Source organism: Pteropus medius, unplaced genomic scaffold, assembly GCF_902729225.1.
Source record: "Pteropus medius unplaced genomic scaffold, Ma_sr-lr_union100, whole genome shotgun sequence".
Taxonomy (NCBI): Eukaryota; Metazoa; Chordata; class Mammalia; order Chiroptera; family Pteropodidae; genus Pteropus; species Pteropus medius.
In genome coordinates this window covers 7245880-7268286 of record NW_024344240.1, presented here as the reverse complement: position 1 = coordinate 7268286, position 22407 = coordinate 7245880, and the positions used below count along the sequence as shown (strand labels likewise).

Below are 22407 nucleotides of genomic sequence, written 5' to 3'. Positions count from 1 at the left end.
TTTAGTTCTGATTTTAATTGCCAAACCCATGAATGCATGGTGTAGGTGTAATGATTTAGTTTCTGTACCATAGCACCACTTAGTTTTGTTTACAAATATCTATTTTTATCAGCAGGGTTATACATATATAGAGTTTATTAATTTCAATTTCACTTATCAAATACTGATTTTAATTTCCATCTGCTGGAACCTGTCTTTAGATTAGTCTAATCTTTAAGTTAGATAAATTTAGGCATTTTCTAATTAGCATACAACTCTGGTATAGCAATAGCTGCTTACACTTGTTGAGTACTGTACTATTTTATATATAAGCTAGGTACTATTATATTTTTCAGATGGGGGACACTGAGGCTTAGAGAGGTGGAGAAACTTGCTGCAGTGTAGACAACCAGCAAGTACAGAGGAACTTTCAAACTTAGATCTGATCGCAAAAATGTGTTTTAGTCACCACAAAATTTTTCCTTAGGGTACATGTTGAAGTATGGCTGCTGTTTTCTATCGCATGTCTCACTACTTTCAACTTTCGGGAGTAGTGTACAAGGTTACTTACTTGTACCAAGCACAAATATGAAGATCTACATGATAGTATTTTTATAACTACTTTGTTCCAGAAATAATAGGAAGGATCTAACTATTTAAGTAAACTCTATTGCATTCTGTCTATGCACCCTGACCAAAGGGTATTTTGGCTGGAGGACAGAATTTATTCAGAACAATTATCTCCAAACTCCAACCCAAAATTATATTACCAATATAAATATTTTAGTAAAAAGAAGTGGCTGGGCTATGTAAACTCTAAAAGAGAAACTTCCTGTGGTAATGTGAATGTTTCCAAAGAGGAGAAAAGAAGTTGGGTTTAAGGAGACAAAGTACCAGGAAGCTGATAAAATTGTTTTTAATTGTAATATCACATAGTATTAATTTAAGTACCTTAAAATAGGGAGATAGCTTGATTGATTCAGGAGGACCTAATCCAAATAATATGAGTCCCTAAAGTAAACATCTTTCCCTTGCTGGTAGCAGTGGGGAAGCCAGATTCCAAGCATAAGAAGAGTTTGACATGCCATCGTTGGCTTGGAGATGAAGGGGCCAGATGTCAAAGAAGAGGAATCTCAGTTCCTATAACCACAAGGGGCTGGATTCTGCCAATGACCTGAATGAGTCTGGAAGCAGAATCCTCTTCCGATCCTCCAGAGAAGAGCCCAGCCCAGCCCACACCTTGATTTCTTCTGTGAGGCCTGAGCAGAGAACCCATTCGAGCCACACAATGCCTGAATTTCTGACCCACAGAATTGGGAGACAATAAGTGGGTTTAGTTTTTGTCATTAAGCTTGTGATAATTTATTACGGAAAAATAAAAAAAAAAAACTAATGTTGATTAGTTTTTCTCATATGATCCCTGTAGGAATTAAAAAAAAATCTTGCTCCTTCTGAATAGTGAACGGCACGCCTTGTTTACTGAACTTTGCTTTATTGTACTTCGCAGACATTGCATTTTTTACAAACTGAATGTTTGTATCATTATCAACATTGAGACGAGTCCCTCCACCAGCAAAAAGATACAACTTGCTAAAGGCTCAGACAATGGTTAGTATTTTTTATTGATAACTATTTTCAAATTAAGGTATGTGCATTATTTTTAGACATAATGCTATTGTACAATAGGTAGGATTATAAATTGGTACAGCCACTATGGAAAACAGTATGTAAGGTCCTCAAAAAATTAAAATAGAACTATTACATGATCCAGTGATTCTGCTTCTGGAAATATATCTAAAGGAAATGAAAACACAAACTTGAAAAGATAGCTGCACTCCCATATTCATAGCAGCATTATTTACAATATCAAGGACATGGAAACAGCCTAAGTGTCCATCAATGAATGAATGGATGAAGAAGTTGTAATATGTATATACAATGGAATATTATTTGGCCTTGAAAAATGAGGTAATCCTACCATTTGTGATGTCATGAACTAGCCTCTGGGTATTATTCTAAGTGAAATAAGTCAGATAGAGAAAGACAAATACTGTATAATTTTACTTATATGTGGAATATTACAAAAAACTCAAAAAAAACTTGGAAGAAATAAGATTCATGATTATCAGAGGTGGAAGGGAATTGGTAGACAGTGGTCAAAAGATATAAACTTCTAGTTATCAGATAAAAAGTCCTAGGGATGTAATGTACACATGTTGACTATAGCTATTAAATCCTATGAGTTCTCATCATAAGGTGAACATTTTTCTTTTTAAAAAATTTTTTTCTTTTCTTTTTATTGTATCTATATGTGAAGATGGATCTCAGCTGTACCTATTGTGATAATGATTTCACAGTATACATAAATCAAATGAGTATGCTGTATACTTTAAACTTGTGTAAACAGTGATGTATGTCAATTATTTCTCAATAAAATAGGAAAAAAAATTGCAGTCATTCCAATACAAAGTCGCTCTGTTTTAGGGCTACCTAGTTAGGCTAGATAAATGCAGAAACATATAGGGTTTCTTTTTCTCAGGATCCCACTTTAATAGGAAAATCCAAACTGCTATAGACACAAGAAAATTAGATTACCTTCTTCAGATCTAACCACTGTTTAATTACAATAAAATATTTATTATACAAGATAATAATAGTGAGTTGCTAAAAAATGTGTAGTGAAAACTAGATGTATTCAATCTATTACTTTTTCCATGGTCAATAGATTTTTACTTTGCTATAAGCAACAACATTTCATAATGTTACAAGTAACTAGTTCTAAGGGAAATTATTAAGGAATATGTAGGGGGGACAAGTAGATATTGAGTTCAAAATTAAATATAAGTTTTCAATTTGAAAAATCAAATCAGAAATGTAGGCAATCTTACTTCCTTTTTTTTTCCTTTGTGTTGGAGATTAATCTAAAAGATATTGGTGAAAATAAAATACATATCGGACATGACAACAGTGGAAAGGATCCCAGGTAGTATCTGGAAGAAATCAGACTTGAAAATATAGACACATGTGAGCTGTTTTGTCTAACTGTTGGTTCCTGGATAACTGAGAACGAAAATGGTGATGATGGAAAGAAATGCCAATTGTGAGAACTAATAAAGCATCTTTGCCAGGTATTTAATTTCCTTTGTGCAATGTATTAAAAATTTAAATAACTGAGATGATTCAGAACAGAAAATACAAACTTTTTTCAGTAAAAGGCTAGACACTAAATATCTTATGCTTCATGGGTTAGAGAGTCTCTTAAAACTATTCATCTTTCTCAGAGTTGTGTGATATCTGCTACAGATAATAGGTCAACTAATGGTGTAGCTGCATTCAAAAAAACTTTATTTGTGGACAATGAAATTGGAATTTTATATAAATTTTACTTATCAAAGAATAGTATTTGGCATTTAATATTTTTTAATCATAAAGAAAAGTAAAAAGCATTCTTAGTTCCCAGATTGTACAAAAACAGGTGCTGAAAGAATTGGCTTACAGGCCAGTTTTCCTACTCCTGATTTAGAACTTTAGGCTTTAGGATTAACACTCACATGACTGTCAAAGGTGAAAATGTATATACAAGTATGTATGTGTGTCATCAATTCATCTTTGTGTAAATGGTTTGCCAGCCATTTAAATGTGGATTTCTTCTTGGCTATAGTATGTTAACAAATGTCAGCAATCATAAATTTAGGAGCACCTGAATTTCCTTACTTAGATTTTTTTTTTGTTGGTGTTGTTTTTTGTTTTGCCTAAAAGTGAACTCACACAGTGCCATAACTGTCTCTCCAGTCATTCCATTATCTCTGATAATCACCTTGTTTTAGCTTCTACTGCCATAGTAAAATATTGTCTCTCAATGGATACTGATAGCCATTTTGTCCCAAATTAAATGTGAATGTTTGTCTTTTCTGTGTCCTAGAACTTGCTACTGTATTTGACATTGTTGATCCAGATATTTCTAAAAGCTCGGGAATAAGATACACTGGTTTAGTCTCAGATTGGTGATATATTTGGTTGTGTTACCCTGAGCAAGCCACTTATTCTCTCCTAGTCAAAAATACCTCATCTATGAAACAGGTATGAAAATAGTGCCTAAGTCATAGGATTATTTTGAGTACATGAGATAATGCACTCAGTCTCTAGGATAATCTACTTATGGTAATTTGTTCCTGGAACAAGGTAATCATGCAATGAATAGTATTACCATTATTGTTATTAAATACCTAACTCTGGTCTCTGTGACATAATACCAACTTAGTTCCTCACTGTTTCCTTCATATTTTTTGTATTTTTATCACTGCCTCTACTTAGTCCTCTTTCTTTGAATATGTGGGTTTAAATGCTTGATTCTTTACTACCCTTTTGAGCCTCACCCTAACTTCTATTGCTAACTCTACACAGAGAAATAACACATCTTCATCTTCAACTCTGCCGTCTTTCTTGCTTAGAGCCCCAGTATTCCATGAGGCAATTCACCACCTCATCATCTTTAATACCAATTCATGGTCTATACAGCCATTCCATACAAAATAAAGGGAAACATTTCTATACAAATGGGTGTTAGATTCCTAGTGTGTGCCAGGATTAATGAGAGCCAGAGGACATAAAGATGATTCAGATGGGGCTCCCATTCCCCAGCAGTTGTTTAGTTTTCATGGTTTTGGTTATCATCTTCAGTCTAATGACTCTCTTCTTTCTGCCCTTTCATCACTTTCTTCTCTAAGCTTTCCTCAAAAGGCTTCACTTCAAAACTCACTGATGCTTTGAACTCCACACATCCCAAACCAAAGTCATTATCTCTGCTACTCCATTTCAGTCTGTTTTCTCTAAATTTATATGGAGAGTCTAGTCTTTCAATACTTGCTTCATATTGGTTAGCCTTGTCTCCCAGCAGGAGCTTCATTTTACATATTCTCAATCCCTGTTATAATGGTACAGAACACATGGGCTGTGTGCCATGGAAATACTTGATTAATTCAGATATGGCAAAAAAAGATTTAGGATAAGACCAGTTTAATGAAAAGAGAGCTATTTAATAATATTGATTTTTTATATTTGTATATATTTTGACAGTTTGCAAAAGCATTTTTATGTGAAAATTTCATTTAATAAAGCTGCAGTTCCTAATGGTTTTAATTGTTCTACAGTTATGTGAAGATGGTAGTTGTGTCCGGAGATGTTCAGATGACTAAAGTTGAAAAGATAGAAGGTTCCTAAGAAATTTAGCATAACAGGCCAATATCCATGTTGAATATAGATTAAAAAAATTCTCGACAAAATATTAGCAAACACAATTTAACAACACATTAAAAGGATCTTATACCATGATCAAGTGAGATTTATTCTAGGAATGCAAGGATGGTTCAACATTCTCAATCAGTCAACCTGTACGCTACATTAACAAAAAAGGATAAAAATCTTATGATAATCTCAATAGATGAAGAAAAAGCATTTGATGAACACCAACATCTTTTAATGATTAAAAACTCTTTATGATTAAAAACTCTCAGTTATAGAGGGAACATCTAATGTAATAAAGGCCATGTGTGACAAGCTCATAGCTAACATTATACTCAATTGTAAAAAGCCGAATGCTTTTCCTCTAAGGTCAGGAACAAGACAAGGATGTTTAGTCCAATCTATTTTATCCAACACAGTATTAGAAGTTCTAGCCAGAGCAATGAGGCAAGAAAAAGATATAAAATGCACATAAATTTGAAAAGAAGAAATAATTCTTTCACCATTTTTAGATGACATATTATTTATAGAAGATCCTAAAAACTCCATCAAAAAACTGTTAGAACCAGTACACAAATTCAGTAAAGTTACAGGATGCACAATCAATACACAGAAATCTGTAGTATTTTTTTACACCAATAATAAACTATCAGAAAGAGAAATTAATAATACAGTTCTATTTACAATTACATCAAAAAGAATAAAATACCTAGAAATAAACTTAACCAAAAATGTAAAAGACCTGTATACTATAAACTATATGATATTAATGAAAAAGATTGAAGAAGATACAAATAAACAAAAAGCCATTTCATGCTCATGGATTGGAAAAATTAATATTGTCAAAATGTCCATACTACCTAAAGCAACATACTAATTCAATGCAATCTCAGTCAAAATTCTAATGGTATTTTTTACAGAAATAGAATAAACCATTCTAAAATTTGTATAGAAATACAAAAGATCCCAAATAGCTAAATCAATTTTGAGAAAGAACAACAAAGCTGGAGGCATCACGGTCCCTGATTTCAAACTATATTACAAAGCTATGTAGTCAAAACAGTATGGTATTGGCATAAAAACTGACACATAAATCAATGAAACAGGATAGAGAGCCTAGAAATAAACACACCCATAGATGATCACTTTAAAACAAAGAAACCAGAAATATACAGTGGGGAAAGAACCGTCTCTTCAATAAATGGTGCTGGGAAAATTGGATAGCTACATGCAAAAGAATGAAGCTGGACCACTATGCTACACCATACATAAAAATTAACTCAAAAAATATTAAAGACTTAAACATAAGACCTGAAACCATAAAATTTCCAGAAGAAACACAGATGATAACTTCTTGATGTAGGTTTAGTGATGATTTTTTTTTTTTAATCTGACACCAAAAGTAAAAACAACAAAAGCAAAACTAAACAAGTAGGCTTACATCAAAAGAAGCACAGCAGAGGAAATCATCAATAATATAAAAAGGAAACTACAAAATGGAAGAAAATAATTGCAAATTATGTATCTGATAATGGACTAGTATCCAAAATATATAAAGAACTTGTACAGCTCAAGAAAAAAAAAATCTATTTAAAAAATGAGCAGAAGATTTGAATATATTTTTCCAAAGGAGACAAAGACATAATCAATAGATACATGAAAAGATGCTCAACATCATTAATCATCAGGAAAATGCAAATAAAAACCACAATGAGATATTGCCTCACACCTGTCAGAATGGCTATTATCAAAAAGACTAGAAATAACAAGTGTCGGTGATGATGCAGAGAAATGAGAATACTGTTGGTAGAAATGAAATTGATGCAACAACTATGGAAACATTATGGAATTTCTTTAAACAATTAAAAATAAAATTGCCGCGTGATCCAGCAATTCCACTTCTGGGTGTTTATCCAAAGAAAATGAAAACACTATTCAATAGGCTATGTTTACAGCCATTTCATTGCAGCATTATTTTCAATAGCCTAAATATGGAAAAAATCTAAGTGTCCATAGACAGATGAATTGATAAAGAAATCATGGTATGTAGATTTATAGTCAAGATGGCAGAGTAAGTAGAGGCTGTGCTTACCTGCTCTGATGACCACATCAAAATTACAACCGAATTACAGAACAACCATTAACTGCCTGAAGTCTAGTTGAACAGAAGCGCTACAACCAAGGACATTCAGAAGAAGCCACCTTGAGAAGGAGGGACAGAAATGCGGAATGAGCTGGTCCCATACCTACATGTGGCAATTAAAAATTGTGAAGGATATCTTGTCTGTGAGGTCTCCTGGAAGAGTGAGAGGTCCCAGCCCCACACCAGGCTCCCCAGCTCAGGGTTCCAGTGCCAAGAAGAGAATTCTCCTGGCTGTGAAAACCAGTGGAGATTGTGGTTGAGTAAGACAGAGGGTAGTTGGAATCCCAGGTGTTCTTTTTAAATGGCCTGTACACAGACTTATTCACTGACAGACTTATTCACTGACAGACTCACTTGCTCTGAGCTCCAGCCTTGAGGAAGCAGTTTGAAAGGCATATAAGAGGAGGAACTGAATTGTTTGGCTTCAGGGAGAGGGCTGTAGGGGAAGATTTCTCCTAAACAGAAGTGCTGGCAGAATCCATTATTTCTTGGTTGAGCCCTTACCCCTACCCAGACCGTGGGCAAAAGCAGCCACCATATCTGGATCTCCGTAGCTAACACCATTAGCTCCATCCTGATGATTCCCTGAAATCTCCTCCATCCAGATTGTGGGCCCACTTAAGCTGCTTCCAGTGGCTTTTCCATGGCCTGTTTTGGCTCATGTGTGGACTTTTCTAAAATCTCTCAAAGGCTCACAAACCCCATATAAGCAGTGCTAGCCTTGGTGTGCCCCATACCTCTTGCATAGCAGACCCAAACTCAGCACTAGGGCCAGCTGGCCTTGGTTCAAGGCTTGGCCTTTTGAGGTGGCTCACATCAGGTGGCTGCAAGCAGGGCACAGGCTTTAGCTGATTTTTTTTTGCTCTGGGGCCCCTCCCAGCAAGTCCTGATTCTGGCACATCTGGTGGTCACCTTTGGACCAGAGCACTACCTAGGACCTCATCCTCAGATGACATACACAAAGGGCAGACTAGGCAGACACCAGAACCCTGCTAAAATGAATCTTGCTCTGCATGGTCAGCCCCTGCAAAACTGCTCTTCCACTGTAGTCACTGATCAGTGCTCATGATCAGTCAGCTGTGGGTCAATACCTCCCATTGACATACAAACAGCAACAAAAGCTCAATTACAATAGGAAGGCATACATATAATCCATACAAGGGATATACCTAGAGCTCACAACTTAGGCAGGGAGACTGAGCAACTGGGCTCTACAGGACACCTACTACATAAGGCCACTCTACATAAGACCAGACTACACAAGACCAGGAGATATAGCAGCCTTACCTAAAACATCAAAATAAATGCAAGGAGGCAACCAAAATGGGAAGACAAAGAAAGAAAGAAAAGAACAAAGAAAAAGAATGAAGTTCCAGAAAAATGAAAGAAAAGAACAAAGTTCCAGAAAAAGAGCTAAACAAAATGGAGATATGCAATCAACCAGAATCAGAGCTCAAGACACTGGTTATAAAAATGCTCAATGAACTTAGGGGAAGTGTAAATGAACTCAGTGAGAACTTTAACAAAGAAATAAACAAAAATGGAGATAAAAAACATAAAAAAGAACAGTCAGAAATGAAGACTACAGCAACCAAAATGAAGAATACATTAGAGTAGAATACAACAGTAGATTAAATAAAGCAAGGGATCGAAACAGCAATTTAGAAGATAAGGTAGCAGAAAACACCCAGTCAGAACAGGAACAAGAAAAAATGTCCAAAAAAATGAGAATAGTTTAAGGGACCTTTGGGCCAACATCAAGTGTACCATTATTTACATCATAGGGGTAAGAGAGAGAAAGGAATTGAAAATCTATTTGAAGGAACAATGATAGAAAAAATTCCATAAATTGGCAAATAAAATAGACATACAAGTCCAGGAAGCACATATAGCACATATAGTCCCAAACAAGATGAATCCAAAGAAGCCCACACCAAGACACATCATCATTAAAATGCCAAAGGTTAAAGACAAAGAACTCTAAAAGCAGATAAAGGAAAGCAGTTAGTTACCTACAAGGGAGATCCCAAAAGACTGTCAGCTGATTTCTCAACAGAAACTTTGCAGGCTAGAAAGGATGAAAAGCAAAGACCTACAACCAAGATTACTCTACCCAGCAAAGCTATCATTTAGAATCGAAGGACAGATAAAGACTTACCCAAATGAGAAAAAGCTAAAGGAGTTCATCACCACTAAGTCAGTATTACAAGAAATGTTAAAGGGACTTCATTAAGAAAAAAATGATGAAGATGAAGACAAGAAAGAGAAGGAGGAGGAGGAGGAGGAAGAGGAAGGAGGAAGAAGGAGGAGAAGGAGAAGAAAGATAAAAGTTTGAATAATAAAATGACAATAACTACATATGTATCAAAAATTACTTTCAATGTCAATGGATTAAATGTACCAATCAAAAGACAGGATAGCTGAATGGATGAGAAAACAAGACCCTTACATATGCTGCATACAGGAGACCCACTTCAGATCTAAAGTCACACACAGAGTGAAAGTAATAGGAAGGAAAATGATATTTCATGAAATAGAAATTTTTAAAAAGTTGGGGTAGCAATCCTTATACCAGACAAAATAGAATTTAAAACAAAGACTATAACAAGAGACAAAGAAAGACCCAGTAATCCCGTTTCTGGATATGTAGAAGAAACCCAAAACACTACTTCAAAGGGACATATATATCCATATGCTCATTGCAACATAAGTTACAATAGCCAAGACATAGAGGCAACCTGGGTGCCCATCGGTGGATTAATGGATAAAGAAGAGGTGATACATATATACAAAGGAAAATTACTCCACCATAAAAAAAAAAAAAAAATGAAATCTTGCCATCTGCAACAACATGGATGGACCTAGAGGGTATTGTGCTGAGTGGAGTAAATCAGACAGAGAAAGACAAATGCCATATGATTTCACTTACACGTGGAATCTAAGGAACAAAATAAACAAATGAACAAAACAGAGAAAATTCATAGATATAGAGAACAAATTGGTGATTGCCAGATGAGAGGGTGGTTGGGGGTCTGGGTGAAAAAAGGAAAGGATTAAGAAGTACAAGTTGGGAGTTATAAAATTGTCATAGGGATGTAAAGTATAGCATTAGGAATATAGTCAATAATATTTTAATATTTATGTATTATGTCAGATAGGTACTGGATTTATCAGAGTAATCACATTGTAAGTTATATAAATGTCTAATCACTGTGTTGTACACCTGAAAGTGATATAATATTGTATGCCAGCTATAATTAAATAAGAAAAAAATTAAAAAACAAATTGTAGTATGTATGCACAATGGAATATTATTCAATTATAAAAAGAATGAAATCTTGCCATTTACAACAATATGGATGGACCTCTATGGCATTATGCTATGTAAAATATGCCAGACAGAGAAAGGCAAATTCCATATGATCTTTCTTATATGTGGAATCCAAAATAAAAACACAAACAAAACAAAGCAAATAAAACACTGATAGCAAAAAATAACCAAGCTCATAGATACAGAGACCATATTGGTGGTTGCAGGAGGTATGTGGCGGAGGGTGAGAGAATTAGGTGAGCTGTTTTTATGTATTGTTTAAATAAATTGAATTAAAAATTTTTTTAAAGAATCAGAAAATTGTATGTTCTGTTACATGAATCATTTTTAACCGATATAGGCATGTAAGAAATTACAGAGTATATATGAGAAAATATTAGAACTGATATCCAGAAGTTAAAAAACAATAAATTTAGAATCTTAGGATCTATCTAATATACCCAGTTGCTAACATCTGTCAAGGATCCTTTCTGCTTCTTGAAATTGATATAAAGAAGAATTTTTAAATTCATGGTGCCAAGGAGAAACATAATAAATCTTATTGGCCTGATACTTGAGTTATAACTCAATTTATAGTGTTTTTAAAAGCTACATTATTTAAAAATGAACTTTAAATTCTAGTGAACTATTTTGTATTTCTTCCCATTGCCTCAGATTTGACATATGCACAATTTGTTACATGCAAAAAGAAAATGTGGAAAGCAGTTGTATGGGTTTAAAAAAATCCAAGATATGAAAGAAACTCCATTGTACTTTAAATGAACTATTGATTTTTGGGTTCATTTAACTTGAGCAGCAATAAAGGCTCAGCATGTCTCCGCTGCATCTTTCTGTTCATCCTTTTCCCAAAAGAGCTAATGAAACTTTGTCTATTAGCATCTCCTATTTAAAGGGGTAATTTCTTACCTGAAGCATACCAAACATTTCTTACAGCAATTTCTCCTACAAGATAATATAATGCAATACATGGTACTTGGAGCTAATCTGATCCAGTCTTCTCATTTTATTCCAGTTTGGAAAAATCAATCCAGCTGCCCCTTTATCAGACTGAATATTTGCTCATTTAGGGAAAATCATTAAAATAAGAAAATGAAAAAATAATGACACATCAATGTTCAGGAATTAAGTAGGAATCAAAACCTACCGGTGAGCAATGAGCAGTCTGGACTTGCTGAGTACTGCTTTAGGAAAGTCATTCTTAGTGCCACCAATAGGTTCATTTTACTATTCCTGTGACATTAGGGGAAGGCAGAGCAGAGTCAGACCACTGAATTGGTGCTTCTCTGATTTAGATTTGAAAGGAATGAGGAGAGTTGGCCTTTAATATTTTGGGATTGCCTGTCCATCTGCTAAAACATTCTGAAGCTGGCCCAGGGGAGAACACAAAGAGTGAAGTAGAAGAACTTTTTTTAAAAAAATGAAGCTGTTAATTCTTAGGCTCGCCTAGCTGGATAGAGTCCTAGGGACATGCTTGAGAGTTTTATTTAGTTTTTAGTTTAGTAGCATAAAAAGAGTGCTTTTTTTTTTACAGTTGGCACTTATACTCTGAACCAATTAATTTTGTGACTTTGCCTCTTCTTTTCAAACGATTACTGGAAAGTTTTCAAAAGAAAAAGGGTTTTTGAGACTATTAGTCTATAAATCATCACTCTTTGGGGGCTAAGCTAGATTGATGGTGGGATCAGAGCGATCTCCTCTCGGACACTAGCACTGCCAAGATGAGCTTGTCCACATAAGCTCCTATTTATTCACCGTCTGCCATGTTCTTGGGCAAAGGCACCAGGAGTTGCTTATCACCCTTGCTTGGTTTCCTTAAAAATCTTTAGTTAATGGCCAGCAGGGGTGGCCCAGAGCTGAAAAGAGTGCCGACTGAGCTCACAGTGGCTGCTTTACAAGTTCTGGCTCCAGGCTTTCTTTAGGTGACAATGAGAGGTGAGGTTTGGGGTTTAGGGCCACATCTGTGGGTAAAGAAGTGTTTGATGCTACGTTTCAGCAAGCTCACAGGTATGCTTAGAGGTTTACTTTGAAATCAAGAAATAACTGTCTGTGATTGTAAGAAAGTATCATCGTAATAGAAATGTGTCTGCTTCAAAATATTCGTATTTATCAGACTTTGAGTAGTGAGAAAACACTTGTTTTCAAAACACTTTAGGATAACCTACAGCAAGTTTTGGATGATAATAGCTGAGCTAAGATAAGTTTAAAAAAACAAGCAAGCTTCTTTTAATGCTTTAGCCTTTACCACAATACCCATGTTCAAGGGGAAAATGTGGGCTTCGGAAAGAAACAGACCTTTTTATTGACAAAACAATTGAAGCTCAGAGAAGCAGAGTATTGCTTCAAATCTTGGTCTCAATCACTGGCTTTGTGAATTAGGGCAAGTTGCACAGATTTTCTGTCTCAGTTTGCCTATAAAATGGGGTATATAATACCTATTATTAGAGTGATCACCGAATAATTCACCATCCAAACCATGACATTTTTCAGAGAGAAGAAAGACTCTGTTAATAAGTTTGTGAGAACAACAGATGTCAATCAGGACCATTCAGGCAAACCAGAAATATGGTCACCCCACGATGTTTCCATCAGGAGTATGTGAAGGGCTATGACTATAGAATTTGTCACATAGCAGGCATTCAACATAGAATTTTTTTTTTTTTTTGTATTCTCCCTTTGACTTGCCTTTCTCTTTTGTTTCCTTTGTAGCATTTAGTTGATATTATTCTGGGAGAGCAAACACAAAGAACACCTCAGGATTAAAACAGGCTATTCTCAACCCTACAGTCAGAGTGGCCTTCTGAAAATATCAGTCATATTATGTCACTCCTTTGCTTATAACCCTCCAAAGTTTTCCTAACTTACTGAGAGTAAAAGTCAAAGCCATCATAACTTCCTACAAGGCCTACTCACCTCCCCACAACTCCAGCCTCAGTGCTCTCTGATGGCACCAGACCTCTGCCCTTCTGTCCTGTCTGCTGTCCTATGCCTCCACCAGGCCTCTGCATGGCCAGCTCCTTCGCTTTCAGTTAGGTCTCTGGTCCAAGGGACTTTCTCAGTGAGGCATTCCTGGTGATCTTGTATAAAACAGCAAGAAATTCCACTTCCCTCCCCACCCTGGCACTTATTTCTACAGCTCAAAGGTACTTCTTCTTCAGCAATAGGATAAGTATTTTCAAGAAGCACATGAAGATTCAGCCCTGAATCACCAACATGTATGGTCTTGGATCACAGATCTCCAGTGCAGACTGAAGTGTCTGCACATGTTTAACACTGAATCCCACTAACCATCTGTTTCTGAGATCTGATTTCTTTGGGCAATTTGTATCAACATGATCACACCACAATGAGTGCTGAAAAAGCTTAATTCTTGGTGACCTGAAAGAAAGCACTGAAACAGCCCATTAATTAAATCGAATTAAAGATTCAGCCGAAGGATTTGTCTTGAGGAAGTTCAGTTGTGCTGCCTGTAAAGCAGGGGTCCCCAATCCCTGGGCCACGGACTGGTACCGTGGCCCATTAGGAACCAGGCCACACAGCAAGAGGTGAGCAGTGGACCAAGGAGTGAAGCTTCATCTCTATTTGCAGCCACTTCCCAACTCTAGCATCATTGCCTCAGCTCCACTTCAGATCATCAGGCATTAGATTCTCATAGGAGCACTAATGCCAAAACGTTGGGGACCACTGCTGTATAGTTCCCCAGGTTTCGGTGCCAATGCTTATACTCCTAAGGTGGTGTGAGCAGTACACAGATACCCATGTGCAAAGGAGGGCTGGCTCACACCCAGTGTCTACATAAGGGTTTGGCAGGGCAAAGTCATTCAGTATTATCCAGGAATATTTGAACAGCATGACTAAAAACATGGCATAGAGAAGTCCCCCAAACATAAACAATCACATTTCTTTTTTTTCTGATTAGGAAAATATTCAGAGAAAAAAATTAAAAAACAAACAAACTTACATTTACTAAAAATATCGTGTGTATTTTGATAGGGGTGGGGACACAAGTACAAAGTTCATGGCTTTCTAACCCTTACTTTAGACTCTGATCATTTGTTTATGTCACACAAAATTGGTAAGACCTGAGATGTATTCTGTATCCTGGGATGGAAGAAGGGGGACTGAGAGATTGTGGGCCCTGGGTCATTTGCTAGCTGGAGAGAGTTGGGAGACTATCCCTTTGGTACCACATCTCAGATTTGGGAACTAAATATTTGGAAGATTCTGCATGGAAGAATTTTCCAGTTAGGGCCCTACTTAAGATTTAAGTTCCCACGAGTATCACTAGACTATTAATGTGTTTACCCCCAACTCAGGGTCATGGAGTGTGTGTGTGTGTGTGTGTGTGTGTGTGTGTGTACACCTACACACATTTGCACAGAAGCATGTCTCTCTAGAATACATCTCATAGGTCACTTCTCAATGAAAATTTAAACAACGTACCCTAGAAGGAGAACTGAAGTCTGCAACATTCAGGATACAACTGGAAGAATGATATTTTTTATGTGACCCTATTATTTATTTGAAAAATGGAGGCTTTTTGCAGCACAGCAGCAGCAGCAGATTGAGAATCTTGGATGGTTTGAATCGAAATAGAATAACATCACTGGGCCATAAGAAGATGAACAGTCATTTTAAGTGAACTCAGTCTGGCATGAAGGACTTTACAACGCTTGTTCTCTGCCTATCCCTTGCCTTCTTCCGTTGCTTCTGGGACTAGTGTGGATGATGCTCTTTAGAGAGGGTCATTCTGGGAAGCCAAACTATCTTGCTCATTCCTATTAACACATCTAGATCTAAAACTAGGAGACAAAGCCAAAGAGCCAGGAGTCAGCTGGACCCTGAGATAAACTGCAGATGAGAGCAAAGTTGGTAGCAAAAAGAGAGGAGGTAGAGTTGGTGCAAGGACATTCTGGGTAAAGAGCAGCCATAGCATATTTTAGACGACTCATACTTAAGCAGTTCTTTGCTCAACCAGCAGAGAGCAGTACACAACACTTTTTGATGGATGGATTAATAGGTATTTACTTATTTAGTATTATTCAGCAAACATTTACATGTGCTAGGGGTTCAAAAGTGAAAAAGACCTGAGCCCTTCACTTAAGACACATGGAGTTTAAAAGAGGGAGACCAAGAGGCTCAATACGGATAATTCACTCCTGCAGAAGTAGGCTCAGTGTGAGGGTGGACGATGGCTTGGACTATGGACAATTCTATGAACACAGCCATCACTTTTTGATAAATCGTCTATAATTTCGGATGACATTAATAACAGAATTGCCAAATATTCCTTCATGATATATTCAAAATCATCCTAAATTGAGAAGATTGCTTCCCTTTTGGATATTCCTCTGGCAATGGCTGCCTAAATCTAGGAGGAAATTTTTCTGGTTCAACTAATTTATTAGATATTCTAATACTGATAAATGGCAGGCTGTGGGATTAGATGACTGCTCTTTTCCACATTTACTTCTGGGCTGAGTTTGTGTGGCCAATAGTACTTCTTAAGTTTAATCTTAACATCTTAGACTGGGTTAGTGATGATCCTTTTCTCTTGATGGTATAAGACTCATTTTTGTTCTAGAAATAAATTTCTCATGTCTAAAATTTAAAACACTTTGCGAAAAGGCTTCCATCATTACCACATATTTGATACCTTAGGTAATCAAGAAATGGGCCACCAAGGGAATCAGAAACTTCTGGCATGACAGGATATTAGGTGGTGATCCTTCAAATGGAATTCAGATTAAAATTACAAAACTGTACTAAATATATTTTATAAACAGTTTATTGGATTCAATTTCTTTATATATTCACTCAAAATAGGTATCACGTATAAGAATCTTTCTAGATGTCATCCATGTTATTACACTGCATTGTTTTTATCATCACATGATAAATTTGAATCTTCACGATTATAACTTTGAGGTGTACAAAAATATAACTTTTTTTCATTCTCCACAACTGATTAAAATCATACCCCTCAGGAGGAAACTTTTGGGGATGATGGAAATATTCTCTATCTTGATTGTGCTGGTACTTACAGGACTTGTAAACATTTGACAAAACTCATCAAACCATATACTTTAAAAGAGTGAATTTTGCTACATGTAAATCATATTTCTACAAAATTGACTCAGAAATAATCTAAACCCCTGTTTTCACTGATGATGGAAATCTTAATCATTTAACTCAAAATAAGCTCAGTCACTTTCAACATAAAGCTTAGTTTCTTTTAATCAAAAACTGGTCAAGAGTTCTCATTCTGCTCCCTTTTCTACTCCATCTGGATACCTTGGTTCCTGAATATTATCTTCAGATGTAGAGAGGAGCGCTGGTATGAAGGCCATCCTTTGTTTTCTTTGGTCATTCTTGAGGTGTCTTTTTCTACTTCATCTCTAGTATTGCCTTCTTCCTCTTAACTTCTGATAAAGGAAACACACATCCTACAATAGCTTTGGTTTCTCTCTCCTAAACTTCCTATGAAAAATTATATTTGAGGAATTTATTTTGACCCTCTCCTCAGCCATGAGAAATTTTTAATATATCCTTGTGATTAAAAAATTATATATGTCCCCACAAAGAGCCATATACTCTGTGCTTACTGCAATAAGGATACTATTTCTCTTAAGGGCACTATTTATGGAGATGTTAATGTTTGGAGTTGATGCTGATAAATCATCATTAACAAACTCTTGACACAAACTCTGGCCTAAAATGATGTTTGGAAAAAAACCTGCAGGTGAACATTTGACAAATTTTTGTGTCACTAATGAGATGAAGTTAACTCTTATTATGTAGGCCATAAGTTTATGAGCCCAAAGAATGCCGAGCTTTGACAATAATACGTGTACCATGTGTATTCCTTGAGAGATGGGGAATTGTTGAAATGACAATAAATATAGGTAAATGAAAGGATGAGAGTATTAAAGATGATGACATTAAGAACACATGTGGAAAAAATGCCCCCAAGTGTTTAAAATATATAATTTAACTATCAAATGAATTAGATGACAATTGTGGCAAACAGGAAGACAAGCGTTTTATTCTATATTTATGGCAGACTTTGTCAGAATGAATAAGGCTTTCATAAGCAGCTGAAGCTACTGATTAAGTCTCAGAAAGAAAAATTTAGCATCGACTATGGTAAAAAGAACATTTACAAATTTTGGCAAAAATGTCCAACATACATGGATAATCTAAGCCAACAAGTTAACACTTTCAGATACTTTTAGCTAAATCATGGTGATAGATATATTAATAATTACTTAAAGCCATTGCTTTAAGAATGATTATTTATAGTCAGAATGTTCTAGTAACATGATCTCTTCCATTTTGTATAACATCGATTTCTGGAAACCCAGCCTTGTATTTTTCAAGTAATTGAGCTAATTTTAAATTTTCTTGCAACTCACATTTTGGACTTACTGTTGGGCTCCCTCACAAGTTCACCTCCTGTGTGTGAGAGGTCTCTCTCTTAGAGTAAAGATAACTTGTTAGCCTTCTGAAGTTTTTTAAGAGAATGCGTGTCTGTTAGCTAGAACATATGGCTCTGCCTTTAAATCAGCACTGAGCCCTGACTTTCATGCCCATGGTGAGGGATTCAAAAAAGGATTTGCTGCAATTTTCACTTGCTAAGACACATTTAAAACGTGCTATTTTAGGGCAAGTCTAAACAATATATTAACTAAGCATTCTTTAAATTCTCCCATTGAGTTAAGTTTAAGAAGAAAAAAAAACTATATTGCCTTAAGGATCATAAAAAGTTTGGAGTTAGAATATATTGTTACAAATTTAGTCTTTTAAAAAAGAACCTACATGATTTTGTTGCAGAACTACAGCAATGCTTAGTGAATTCTGTTATCTAATACAATTAAAGTGAAGTCAATGTCAAAGATCCCAGCAGAATGGCTGTTTATCTGGGTGGGATTATGTTTTCTTTTAACTTCCAAGTCAAACTATGTTACTCTTTCTGATGTGGTTTGAGAATAAATTTTAGTGCTCAACTATGATAACTTCTTTGTTCTAAATTTCCCAGTACATTTACTATTCTTTGAATTTTAGATGGCAAGTTTTTTTTTTATTTGTTTATGTATATTCAACTTAATTTATAGCAGCTTCTGGGAAAAGTGTTGAGAAGTATTTAAGGTGTGTGCAAGTAGCAGGCAAGGGGCATGATTTGATCATGGGATGTGTACAGTGGTTGAGGGAGGGCTGAGTGCTGTTCTTTATGTTATCAATATACTATCTCTGTTCTAAATACTTGTTGATATATACTTTTTAAACCTTTAACTATTAATTTATTTTTAGTTTTATATGTGTTCTAACATTTTAAATGTATTGTTTTTTAAAGTTGTAAACATGTTCACTCTTCATCTGAAATGAAGAAAAAATTCTCAGCAAACAGAGGCATAGTTTCCCTATAAAGACTTTCAATCATACTTGTTCACATACTTGTTTTCATGAAGAATTCTAGTGTAAGTTTTGGCTTAATTTGGTTTTGGCAATTGCACATGTTGTAAGACCAGGTCTTTTTTCTAGATAGTTTAAAAGATTTCTTTGGTCATCCTAAATTCATGAGAAATGTTCTAATTTTCTGCTTAAGCTCAACTGGGTTTCACTCTGGGGTATTTTAGAGTATGTAAGACTGCACAAAGAAACTGATTTATCTTCTATGCTTACACCATTTCCCAATATACCACATTTGTCTTTTCAAAGGTCAGGCGTGATGGAAACAGACAATGTTTCTCGCTTACCTTGTTTTCTGACTTGTTGATTTTCATCTCTGAGTTCTTTGGAAAATGTTAATGTGAATTTCTATAAATGCAACTGTTCAACTGCACAGAGTATGATTTATAAAGAATTCTAAGACTTGAAAAAATTACTCCTTGTATCCAAGGTATTATTCATATTAGTAGTATCAGTGAGAATGATTTTTCTAATTAGTGACTTTTACCTGTGTCACAGATATTGCCTAATTCTAAGGTCAAATATAGAGGATTATAATTTGCTGGTTCTTCACTGAGCTTTTTCTTAAAAAATATATTTAAAGTTGCATTGCTTTAGGATCTTTCTATTTTTTCTCTTAAGAGGGCTATTAAAAATCTCCATTATTAGAATAGTAATCTCCATGAAGGAGCAGCATGAGTGACTAGCTATGATTAGAACAGCCAAACTTCAGGGAGAAAATTTACTACTTTCATCTAATTAAGAGGTTTTTTAAAAAAAAAAATACAAGTTTTCATAATAACTGTAAAAATGTAGTGGTTAATGGAAGTATATAATTGCTAACAATAATTATTTTGAAATAGTAATTCTGGGAATAGCTGGTAGTCTGCATGAATGAGGTAAACATGAAGTGGCCAGGAATATGTTTGAATAGGGGTACACATAAGAAAAAAGTGGAGCCAAGTACCACAGAGAAACACATGTCAACTAGATTAAAGAACATTCTAATTCCTCTCCAGGATATGTACTATATTCAAAAATAAAATAAAAATGAGAAAGATAATATCAGACGTCTATGACATTTCGGTGGTAGTTATGAGATCTACATGTACACTGTCAGGAAGCCAGGTGCCGAGACAAAGTCTAACGTATTTATCAACTTTGTCGGCACCAGAGGAGATTCGGGTAATCAAACGCTTCATCAATCCAAAAATAACAAAGTCAATTTTCTGTGTGGACAGATAATAGAAAGATTCTTATCAATTCATACCTACCATCCTTCCTAATTTCTTTAAGTAAAAAGACAAAACAGAAAATTCCTGAGTCACTCATTTGGTACCAACCAGGAAGAGCAGGAAAGTGTGGTCACTTCTTGTTGTGCATCTTATTGTTCTGGAGTTGAGTCGAGGTTGGACTTAACCAAAGCAATGCAACCATAAATAACTTAGTTTCTTTTTTTATTAAAAACAAACAAACAAACAAATCATCATGATTCTTCTTCCAGCGAAGGCAGTCTAGCTTATAACAAAATGGCCATTTGTAAGTCTAGCTTATAACAAAATAGAAGAAAAGCATAAAAGCAAGAAGCCAATCAGAAAATGAGAGTGAAGAGCCTGAGGTGCTGTGCAGAGATTTAAGAGTTTTCCTGGGGATGGAGTTCAGTTCAGGCCTAGAAGCAAAGACAAGCCTTCATAGATTCCCACTTGAAAAGTGGAACCTTCATGTGAGTTCTCCCACGGCAGAGCCTACAGCAGGTCTTGCAGGTCACTAATGGAGAAGGTAATACCAGAAAGTATAGGGAAGAAATGTGGAGAAGGAGAGAAAGAAAGCAGTAGAGACAATATAAGACAAGAGTGCATTCTAGAGGTCACTGCTATTGGTAGCAGGGACGGGATACTTTTAGAACTTCAGCTGACAGACCGGGATCATGAATAGGGATGACTAAAGTGGCCTTAAGAGGAGGGAGCCCATGTCCTAGAGCCATGCACACCTCCATCCTTGTCCTCATACTTACTCCATCCATAGACCCATTGCACAACAGGCACTGTGATAGCCCACGCAAAACCTCTACATAGAAAATTACAAAATATTATTTAAAAAATTTTTAAAGATATAAATTAATAATATATACTATGTTCCTAGATTAAAAGACTCAATATTACAAAGCTCTCATTTCTTTCCAAATTCATTTGCAGTTTCAATGCAATACCAATCAAATTACCAGAAATACATTTTTAGAGAAATTGGCAATATAATTCTAAAATTTGTATGGGAATGCAGTCAATTACACTCAGAATAATCTTGAAGATTATTAATCTTGAGAAAAACAAAATCGAAAAGTTCACTCTATCAGATATCAAGATTTATTATAAAGTTAGGATAATTAAGACAGCATTAATTGGTACAAGACAAGACAAATACAGCAAAGAAATAGAATAGAGTTAGGAAAAGATCCCCATATTCTAATGTAAAGTATCAGGAAAAGAATAGCCTTTTCAATAAATTTGGAGAGTAAATTGGATATCATTACTGAGAAAAAGAAATTAAGAGCCCTATTTTACATGAAACCAAAAAATCAATTCCATGCAAATTCAGGTCTAAATATGAAAGGCAAACAATAAAATATCTGGAAAATAACATAAGAAAAAGTTTTCATGGCCTTGACAGTAGCTAGGATTTATAAAAATTGCAGTAAAATACACATAACAAAATTTACCATTTTAAGTGTACATTTCAGTGTCATTGAATATATTCACATTATTGTGCAACCATCACCACCGTCCATCTTCAGAACGCTTTTCGTCTTGCAGAACTGAAACTCTGTGCCCATTAAACAGTATCTTTCATCCCCCTCTCTTTTTCCCTTACCCAGCCCCAGGCAACCACCATTCTATTTTCTGTTTCTATTAATTTGACTTCCTTAGGTACCTCATCTAAGTGGAATCATACAGTATTTGTCTTTTTGTTACTGGCTTATTTTTCTTAGCACAATGTCATCAAGTTTTATCCATGTTGTAGTTTGTGTCAGAATTTTCTTTTTCTTAAGCTTTAATAATATTTCATTGTATGTATATATCACATTTTGTTTATCCATTCATTCATCAATAGATTAATGTAACTTGGGTTGCTTCCACCTTTTGGCTATTGTGATAATGCGGCTGTGAACATGAGTGTACCTATATAAACTGAGACTTTAAAGACAAAATAGAGAAAACATGAAGCATGTATAATATAAGAGCCAATATACAAATGTGCGTTCTAGAGGTCA

The 22407-nt window shown here is 35.4% G+C and overlaps 1 protein-coding gene across 1 annotated transcript in view; it reads left to right on the top strand.

Moving 5' to 3' along the window:
- RP1 (RP1 axonemal microtubule associated) overlaps window positions 1–22407 on the top strand; it is a 330366-nt gene that overhangs the window by 291453 nt on the left and 16506 nt on the right. Inside the window, 5 exon segments of the mRNA XM_039868930.1 lie at window positions 2895–3057; window positions 3060–3107; window positions 4624–4630; window positions 20233–20370; window positions 20490–20498. Of these exon segments, the coding sequence (XP_039724864.1) occupies window positions 2895–3057; window positions 3060–3107; window positions 4624–4630; window positions 20233–20370; window positions 20490–20498 (365 nt within the window).